Below are 10,423 nucleotides of genomic sequence, written 5' to 3'. Positions count from 1 at the left end.
GTTTTGGACCCCTCCACTTGTTGGATTTTTGAAATTAAACTTTGATAGGTGTAGTAGGGGAAATCCGGGATTGGGGGTATTTTTAAGGATGAGAATGATGTCATCTCTACTATGTTTTCAGGCCCAATTGGAGTGAGTGACTCCCTTAGAGTTGAGATCTTTACAATTATGAAAGGAATCCAAAAAATTAAGGAGTTAAACATCAGGAAACTCATAATTGAAGAGGATTCAGAAGTGGTGATAGAGTGGCTGAATAAAAATAACAATGGCTTATGGAAGTACAGTAATGAGAGGCGGAAATTTAAGTGGCTGGTGCAGGAGATGGAAGTTAAGATATGCTGGGTTAAAAGATCGGCTAATTCCCTAACTAATGGTATAGTTAAACAAGGGGCAGAAAGGGATTCACTGTTTTGGGCTAAGCTGTAACTTTAGTGTTTTTTCCTTTTCTTTTTCATTTTATTGAAATCCTTTGTTGTTCTTGAAAGATAAGTGTGTTTGTCTTCCTCTTGTAAATCTTCTATTGCTGATTTAATGAAAGTGTTAGCAAGCGTTACATAAAAGCATTAGAAATCCAGGCAAAGTTGGCAGCTTTCAACTAGAGATCTGGGATTTCAAGCTGCAACTCTCAATCTTCAGCGAAGTACTTTTCTTCAGCATCATGGTTGGCCTCCCTTAGCCAGTGATCATCCAACGTCTCATCATTATCTATTTTAGAATAGTCTAAATGCTGAGAATCTTCTCCTGACAAAAATTTCTGCTGCATCATATAAGTGAATTGTTCCATCCTATCTTGCATCTCGGCAGAAGATAGAGTTGATCCCTCATGGACATTACTGTTAATCTTCTGAGAACCATTTTCTGTCGCTTGATCTGCAACCACCTGCATTAAAATTGTCAAAACAAAAATACATCATATGTTTATCCATAAAAAGTGGTAACACAACATGCAACTGTTTCTGACATCGCATGCTAGCTATATATAAGCAAAGGTCAACACCACCTCACCAATAGTCCAATTGGCCTGACGAAAAGGACAGGAGGTACTGATCAGCCAGCCCAAAAGGGCGGTAGATTAGGGATGGAATTAGGTACTCGTTTACTATGTGTACTGTCGTGGTTATTGTCTAGTTAGATATCTACTAAACAGAACTCTGAAAATCTTAGGGGTCACTGAGTAATGGCTGAAGTGACTAAATTGAATATCTTGTGAATAAGCCATTAAGTTGTGATCTCCTTAATGGATGAATCTACTTCAGCTATTATGTAAAGAATAGAAAAATGTCCATATTTACTCTTTAAGGATAATAGTTGAAATTAAATTCCAAATAATATATTAGCAAAAGAATTTCAAAACTCCAGAGAGGGTACTATACTGACGATTATCAGAGAACATATATATATATACCACTGTAAAACAATTAAACTTCTTCTGGTCTAGTTTCTAGCAACATCTAATCGCTATTCAGCCTATACATTAAAAAGGATGATAAAAATGTCTTTAATCAACCCAAGCCTTGTCCCAACTATATGGCATTAGCTACAAAAATCCTGTTCTGCTAGACTGCTCTATCTATTAGTGCCATATCCATTGTTATATCTCATCAGGCCTTAAGCCATTTCTTGTGCCGCAATTCCTGTATCCAGTTGTTTGTTGCACTCTTTCTTTTCTTTTCTTTTCTTTCTCGCTTTTCTAATGCCACAACATAACTAAAAAGCAGATCCAGGGCTAGCAATAATTGGTTGAAATTTCAGAATATCATAAATTCAGTTTCCTTTTTTTTTTTTCTATCTCATTTTTTAAATATAAACCTCGATCTTCAGTTCCAGATATAAATAACAAGGTGATATGATGTTAGACCTGGCAAACTGAATCTTACCTGAAGCAGATCCAGGTTTATGAAACACCCAATCGGAACTTTAGAAAACAAAACAAATGAGTCACCAGACCATGGGATGGTTCATGAAACATAGAGTGGGATCAAAATGCTGGAGAATGAAAATTAATAAGCTCCAAAATCTGGGAGCAGTTGGCATGCAATTTTTTAAGTACAGGCAGTGTTTTAAAAGGCACACCTAAGCAAATAAGTGAGGTGCATTTCAATGCATGCACCTTGACTGAACTTGGTCACAGCCCCTTTCAAAAGGTGCACTTGGTGGCTGGTGCACCTAACCATGTGCCGTTTTAAAATGTCTGTTTTTTTTTTTTTTGCTATTTTTTAGGGATTCAAACTTGTGTAATGGTTTACCAACTTCTAAAATAAATAAAAACAGATGCATTTCAAATACCTAGAACCTTAGAAACTTTGCTACCTGGGATCTATTTGCAAATAGCTCTTGCAAATGGAAACTTGAACTTCAAAAGAAATTAAATGTTTTAAAACCTGGCTCAAATTAATGTACATAAACATGACATATAAAACATATATAAAGTGAAATAATTGTTATGAAAGCAAACATATGGGAATTGTACCAAAATGCTTCGAGCACTCAACAATTCAAGCATGTGAAACCTTCAATCTGTTTATTTATCTGCTAGTTGTATTACTACAACTAGCTACTAGCTAGTGTTATGTTAAGCACTTGCATTCCTAATCCTGGGAGACTGGCTCTCTACCTCTGTAAAGATCCCTTGAAGTGTGAATCCAAGGGAACAATGCTAGATAGCCATTGAATGTGTATTGATGACATATGACTGCTATGGATTCAACTCTTATATAAGGTATTCAAAGACTTAGCCTATCACATTTTTCTTCTACCATGTGATTACAGGCAACATACTTATGAATACCAAATAAAGGAAAACTGAATATAAGATGGTAACACAGTTACTAAATTGAAATGGGCTTTCAATACAAAATTCATAATTGTGTGTGGAAGGGGCAATAAACCATCAAAAAGGTTCCTACCCTCCTACTAGATATTAGATAAGAGAGTAAATGCTGTTGTTATTATCTTACAAAGCCTGTATTTGGCACTTGAAAGTAACCATCAAGCCTTACTACAAGATTTAGGACTATAATCAAAAGCCATGAACCTAGAAACTAAGATCGGAAACCTTGATAAGGGTAGAAATTGGGTTGCTTAATTTGAAGAATTTCAAACAACAAGTTCTATTTAGGGATTGCACGCACCCATTCAAAATTTAATAAATGGCGAACCCAACCCAAGGTTGCACCCCTATTCAACAGAATGTCTCACCTATATCTTTAAGCCCATGTATCTAAAGAGAGAAGAAAAGAGATGGCTAATGGATCTTTCCATTTTACTAGCACCCCTTTAAATTAGGAAAATTCAATTCCAGGACCAATACGATATGGGCATATCATATCATTCATATCAGCAAGTTCCTGATAGTGATATGGAAAACATATGTAATTTGGGGTTTTTAGTCTTTTCAGGGGGTAGGCAGGTCTAAGAATGGCCCCCTGAACAATTTTTGAAAAAAAAAAAACTAAGAAGAAAAAGCTATGTGCCTTGAATACACCCAATAGGCAAGTTCGTGTATATCAGGTGTATCAATACTTCAAGTATAATTGTATTAATCAGTATCAAAAAACATGTGTCAGTAGAATGAGATTCTGTACATAAGAAATCAACTATCCCCAAATAAGTTTACAACCAAAAAAGTAGAGAGAGTTCGTTATCCTGTAAGCACCCCCGAACGGCTACAACCTTGAATGTGAAGCTACAATGCAGGAGTAAATGATTGGAACACTCTTCTTTCTCCAAAGAGAGGGGGCAGAGGGTTTCTACAAGATTTACACCCTTTCTTATATGCATTTGCTTGGTTAGACATTTCTTCCAAGCTACTACCCAGGTGAAAATATCAGGGGGCAGCATCTGGAATCTTGAAATAGAGAATAAACAGTCTAAGATTGAAGCAACCCCAGCAGCTCAGAAACCTGGGTTAGTTCCCAGTCATTAAAAAGTTTCCTGATGGAAATAGGTTAGTTACATAGTGGCATTAACAACCATCTTGAAACAATAGAATATCAAGGTCCTTGATGGTTTTCCTCCCCATTCACGAGAAGAGGAACTTTTACTGCCCTTTATTGTTTTCAATATGTAAAAATGAAACCAACATATTAAAAAGACAAACGTGTGAGATGATGCTTTAGCTTCTCCAAATGTGTAAGACATGAGTATTGAAGCTTAAGGTTTAAGACTCATGACACATCATTTTCCTTTCTATAAAGCATGATTTAAGTGAAAGAAAAAGTAGACAGGATATGGAAAATGCTAGCATACAGCCCCTTTTGGGTTTTTGGCCTCTTGTTGTCATGTACATCCTTGCATGTATCTCTCTCCCTCAAAAAAAAAAAAAAGGCTAGCATACAGCCAAGATTTTTGGCTTTGGCATAAAGCCAAACTCATATAATACCCCCCCCCCCCCCCCCGAAGTGAATTTAGTAAAGTACCTACTTGTGGCGTCAACCCCCATGAATTGAGTGGCTCAATTTTTGGCCTTACAGTAAGACAAAAACCTTTGGCTGCACCATAGTAGGACCCTAAAGATAAATAACTGATTCAAATGCCACAAAAAGTTAATATTTAAGTTATGAAACATAAAACATTAATGACAAGGTTTGAAAGAACAAAGTATTAGTCTACACTACTCAACTTAACAAAACCTCATACTGACCATATAGGGTTAGGCGGTTAGCTACTACATAAATCTGTTCTGCCACTCCACTCAAATCATTTCTCACTATTCCCAAATCTATTTGGCATGCCCAAACCATTCAACTAGCAACGGATTACTTCCTAATGGCACTGCCACCATTTGTGGTCTTCTGTGACATCAGTAAACCGTCTCAGTCTACTTTCCCTCATTTTATCACCTATTAGTATTTGGGAAGTTCCTAGATGACAAAGAATATGCTCAGTTGTAATGCTCATCCATCACAACATTTCAACATTGACATCTTTGTTATACTCATTGCTTTTGGACATGTTTCTTGACTACCCAACACTATGCTCCAAACAACATTGCTGACCTTTTATCCATTTTATAAAGTCTTCCTTTTAGTCTAAGTGTTATTCTTTGATTACATAGCACTCCTGATGGACCCTTCTATTTTGTCCAACATGCTCTAGATGTATAGGAAACACTCTTCTCAATCTCATCCTTGTTATGAATTATCAGACCGAGGTAACAAAAGAGGTCACATTGAGAGATCTCCTGGTTTCTGCCCCTAATTGTCAGCTGTGACAGTAAAACTTCCGCCAACCAAACCCTTATGAAGATAGAACTTGACTTACCAGAGCATTAAAGGGCCAATTTTGTTTTGGTAGTAAAGAGAGAAGAGAAAACTTACAAAGGGGTAATAAGATATCACCCACACAAATATAAACAAAACCAAGACAAAACATCCTCTACAAACTTCAACTAAGACGAACCATAGCCCGCATCCTGGTAGAACAAAACCAACAAAACTATCCCTTAATGAATCTGACTCTCCCAAATTGTCAGCTGACAGTAAAACTTCCGCCAACCAAACCCTTATGAAGATAGAACTTGACTTACCAGAGCATTAAAGGGCCAATTTTGTTTTGGTAGTAAAGAGAGAAGAGAAAACTTACAAAGGGGTAATAAGATATCACCCACACAAATATAAACAAAACCAAGACAAAACATCCTCTACAAACTTCAACTAATTCTTCCAGCAATTGCTATCCCTTAATGAATCTGACTCTCCCAAAGAAACTCAACAAAGTTAAATCCCCTTTATAAACCTGACCCAAGAAAGAACCATTACACACCCAGACAGACCCTACACAACCTCAACCCCAAATTCCAACCCAAACACCCTGCAAACAAAAAACTTCTTTTTTTTATCAGTAACAATTACTCCATTTCTCCAACAGCAAAGAAAGAAATCCTTTGCTCTTTATCTTCTTACTAGGACCAACCTCAAGGAGAGCCATCTTCAACCTGGAAAAAAACTTTTGAAACTTGGGTTGTTCGATGATGTTTCCTATTCTTAAACCTTCTTACTGCATGATGCTCTTGCTATCCAGGATATTGGGAGGGCAGAGTGGTTATAGGCATACACTTTTGCTTTTTTATCTGGCACAAAGTGGCCACTCTCAGACTTGAACATGCATTCTCAGAACTGTTGGTCCAAGAAATGGTCCCTAATCAATTGATGTGGGTGCCTAGAAAATGTAACCTTATAGCTGATCAATTAGCAGAAGATGAAGTGGGTAAAGGTGGGTTTGAATAGTAAGCAAAATACTCGACAATTTTATCAAACTATATCCTTTCTGCTTCCAATACATGAGAGAAATTTATTACTTGAGACCATAAATTTATTTACTCCAGGCATTTATAGTCACTGCATAAACCTAAAGACGATATATCATATGCATGCCACTGAAACCGACGCCTTTCGAGAACAATGAATACCAATGCTTGAACACGCTAAAGGCGGAGAGTTTACCGGTTTTAATTATTCTAACAATACATATAAAAATTGTTCTATATGAATAACAGGGTTTAAGAAGAAGGCATTAATTTCAGACAAGGAAATTCACACCCCACATAATAAAGAAATTATTCGACATTTACCTCTAATTTCTCGGCTTCTTCATAATCGTCGCTTTCTTCATCCTCTTCCTCCTCCTCCTCCTCCTCCTCCTCCTCCTCTTCTTCTTCTTCTTCTTCTTCTTCTTCTTCTTCTTCTTCTTCTTCTTCTTCCAATTCTCTTTCATTACCGACCCAATCCTTCTCAACAACACCTAACCTCTGTTGCTCTCCCCTAATTTTCGCAACCAAAATAGCTTCCTCCGACCGTCGCAACAGCGTCTCCGACCACCGTTCCCCGGGTCGTGCCATTCTTCTCCCACTAGGATCCTGAAACTTGCCAACATACTCGTGATGCAAATAGGGCTCCCGCTCTCTCATGGCGTCTTCGGAGAAGTAATTCCCATCACGAATAAGCTTATCCAGGTAAGCGCGACGACGGTTCTTGACGGTAACGGATCGAGAACGCACCTCTTCTGAAGTCGGACTGAGTACGCTCCGGAGGTGCTTCAGATGCCAATTGACTTCGTAATCGTTGTTCAAGGTGTCGAACTCATGAAGCTCTTCGCTGGTCAGATGTGGGCCGTACCGTTCTGAATTCATAATAGAAATATACAACTTCATTTTAGGGTCAGCAGAGAGAGAGAGAGAGAGAGAGAGATGCCTGAGTAAGATACCTAAGAAGACAGCGGCGTCTCTGGAGAGGAGGTCGAGGAGAATGGATTTTCGCTGGGAGGGATTGACGGCAGTTGCCTGGACAGCGCGGGGGAAATAGAGATCCTCCAGAGAGGAGAGTCTGTTCGTTATGCCTTCCATGACTGAGCTACTCAAAGCCCTTTTCTCCTGCATCTCGCTTCTTCTTCTTCTCCAACAAGTCGATGTTGCCTTGCCTCGCCTTGCCGCAAGAGCCAAGAGGTGCACAAGTTTCTGGAGGGTCCTGACTCCCTACTCCTAAGTAGTCTACCAGAGGAGGGAAAGACGGTTGCACTAACTTGCCACGTGTCAGATAGCATAAAAAAGATCGATGCGTCAGATGCCAGTATGTAGGGACTCCGGATCTCCTGACCACGAGAACCTGCCCACGCCTGTTCACAATACACCACCCCTGTGAATTGGAAACATCTCTGCATAATACTATGTGACTGCAATAAACGTGGGCAGGAGATCCGGGCTCGTATGTAGGCAGCCCAGGTCCAATTCAACCAATGTACATTGCATTTGGACCGAACTATGGCCCGACCTCAGCCCAAATTGATGGGCCAGAACCCAACCCAATCGATAAGAATTCTGAAACCTACACGGCTACACCTATCCTCACTCAGAGTGATTGAAGATTGGCGGCAGATTGCAGGAGTGGAGTTAAAACTTAGAAGCAGATCAAAGAGAGTTTACAAGGCATAAGCAATTAGGCCATTTGTGCTTATTAGAGTTTACAGGCAAGTAGGTCATTATATATAGGGTTAAATACTTAAGGTATACAATCTATGTCATTATAACCCATTGGTATGTGATGTCACGTGTTTTATATAATTTTTTGTCAATGTCAAAACTATCCCTTTGCCATCAATTTTACCCTTCCTTATTCTTTTAATTTTCAAAATAAAATCCAACAACAATATCTTCTCAAAACCTTAGATGAAACTGGATCAAAAATCCCAGCCCAGACCAGCCACACACAAGTAAGATACCATTTCATTAATTCATTCTAGCTTATATATATATATATATATATAATTCCTTACCCCAAGGCCCCCAACTGCTTAGATAATGTTTAAAAAAACGACTTAGAACCAGAATTGTTCTGGCCATTAGTTTTCAGATCGACGATTTGACTGTCTGATTCAAATAAACGACCATTCTAACAAAAAAGTGAGATAAAAAACCATCAAGTCCTTTTAGTTTTATTAACATCCAGAATCTCTTTATCATATATCATATATAAAAATTATAAACATCTAGGTATTTGGATTTATGCAGAAGAAACATATGATGGGAAAGGATCAACAAATTCACTTCATGTTTGATGAAAACTTTAGTAGCAAGTATTATTGATCAATCATTCCATCGCAGACCCCTTTCAAATCTAAGCACAGCCTAATAATGCCCCTTTCAATTAGGTGTGTCAATTGGACTGGATTTGGTCCAATCCGGTCCAGTCCAATGTGAGTCCATTGCAAATGGACCTGGTCCAATGAATATTTTGGACCGGTCCAGAGACATTTCAAATTCCTGTTAATTTAGATTGGTTGAGTTCCATTGACACATATGTTATAATCTTCTATCAATGGACCAGATATTGGCTCAATCCGATATAAATTCATTATGGACAGACCAGGTCCAATCCAATATGTCATATTGGTCCGTCCAGTCCATCCAAATTCAATATGTCTTATTGGTCCGTCCAATCTGTCCAAATGGATTTTGATTTGGACGGAGTCCAACCCAAAACCGGTCCATTGACACCCCTACTTTCAATTATCATTCAAAAGAATCAAAACAGGTAAGCTGAAGATGCAATGATGAAGCAACCGATAAATGCCAAAAGTTACAAAGTATAGCAATTACATGAAGCCACGACAGGATTCAAGAAGCTGAAATTGTAAAAAACATCGTTTGCCTTTTTCATTGACGGGTTAAAACTGTAGTTTATACCTGACATGTCGCTGTCTGATGAGCACCCGGGCATGGTGGATGGACTTTGCCATACCAGACTTGAACACAAGTGTCTGAAGACGGCGCTCGAGAAAATTCTCCACAGTCACGGCCAACACATAATCAAGTTTGTTCTGGCTCTCATCCAAGAGCCCGTATCTATTCATCCTACGGAGAAGGGCTTCGCCCTCAAAGATACGGCGGGGGTTCTTCTCATCAAGAGTTAGAAGCATCCTCGCGGCATTACGGATGCGGCTGAGCACATACTGAACCCTCCACAGCTCCCTCTTACAGCGGAGCCCGTACTCTCCCACGAGCTTCAGCTCGGCATCCAGCCGCTCCTTCTCGTACGGACGACGAGGCTTCTTGAAAGTCTTCCCATCTGAAACAATCCCAGTACTACAGTTTATTTTATTTTACACAAAAAGGAAAGTCCACTAAAAGAAGAGGGAGGACGGGACGGCACTATCAAAACGAACTTAAACCCTAAAACCCAAACCTTGTCTGCAGTAAGCAGACGCAGTTGGCAAGTCAAAACCAAAATTAACTTTACAAAGAGGAAGCCAGAGATCAAGGTCGAAGAAATTGCAGAGATTGAATGGTTAAAAATGCATGAAAGACGATGATCGGAGAACAACGATCCTAAATTGAACGAATGGATGAGATCCAGATGCAATAAGAAGTAATGCATATACAAGAGAGAGAGAGGGGGGCTTACAGTTTCTATAGAAACTGACGTGAACCATGGCCCCCCTCCCTTCTTCCTTCTGCTGATGTCAACACTCACAGGATTCGAAAGCGAGGGAAAAGAAAGTTGGGAAGACTGAAGCTTTATATATTCCTGGTTTTAGGGTCCAATTCTGGCCCAGAATTGAGTTGGACTCAAGTCTAATACAACAGAGAATGAAGATGGGCCTGATGGGGCAACCAGGCCGAACGCCCAAGCTAGTCCAATCTAATGTCCTCTCTCCTCACTCATCGATCCATTCATAATTCAACCATGGCAGTAGCACCAAGCAAGAGTGGGGCTGGTTGACCCTCGGGCCTCGGCCGAGTTGACTTGTGTTCACAGTTTGGTTTGGATTACCTCCCAGGAAATAACATGGACCGGGCCAAAGCGAGTCCAATTCAATCAGCTAAAGTTGGGTTGGGTTGGATTGAATTGAAGATGCATCTTACTATATATATGACTACAAGTAATTCTTAAAATTAATTTGTGGGGTAGATTATGATACGGGAAAAACT

At 39.2% G+C, this 10,423-nt stretch overlaps 2 protein-coding genes across 2 annotated transcripts; both read right to left on the bottom strand.

Moving 5' to 3' along the window:
* Positions 1 to 492: 492 nt before the first annotated feature.
* LOC104609831 (coiled-coil protein) lies at positions 493 to 7,375 on the bottom strand. The gene is made up of 3 exons (XM_010276224.2): positions 7,204 to 7,375; positions 6,572 to 7,119; positions 493 to 880 (listed from the first exon to the last, which is right to left on the bottom strand). Exons 1-3 carry the CDS (start codon positions 7,373 to 7,375, stop codon positions 626 to 628), a joined length of 975 nt encoding a protein of 324 aa, XP_010274526.1. The 3' UTR covers positions 493 to 625.
* On the bottom strand, positions 493 to 10,282 carry LOC104609832 (small ribosomal subunit protein uS4y-like). The gene is made up of 5 exons (XM_088895897.1): positions 9,897 to 10,282; positions 9,179 to 9,560; positions 7,204 to 7,611; positions 6,572 to 7,119; positions 493 to 880 (listed from the first exon to the last, which is right to left on the bottom strand). Exons 1-3 carry the CDS (start codon positions 9,922 to 9,924, stop codon positions 7,350 to 7,352), a joined length of 672 nt encoding a protein of 223 aa, XP_088752023.1. The 5' UTR covers positions 9,925 to 10,282; the 3' UTR covers positions 493 to 880; positions 6,572 to 7,119; positions 7,204 to 7,349.
* Positions 10,283 to 10,423: the final 141 nt, after the last annotated feature.

The sequence above is a fragment of the Nelumbo nucifera genome, chromosome 1 (genome assembly GCF_055504915.1).
Source record: "Nelumbo nucifera cultivar China Antique chromosome 1, China Antique-T2T, whole genome shotgun sequence".
NCBI lineage: Eukaryota > Viridiplantae > Streptophyta > Magnoliopsida > Proteales > Nelumbonaceae > Nelumbo > Nelumbo nucifera.
Note: the sequence above shows the minus strand (reverse complement) of the source record. Positions and strands in the feature narration are given on the sequence as shown.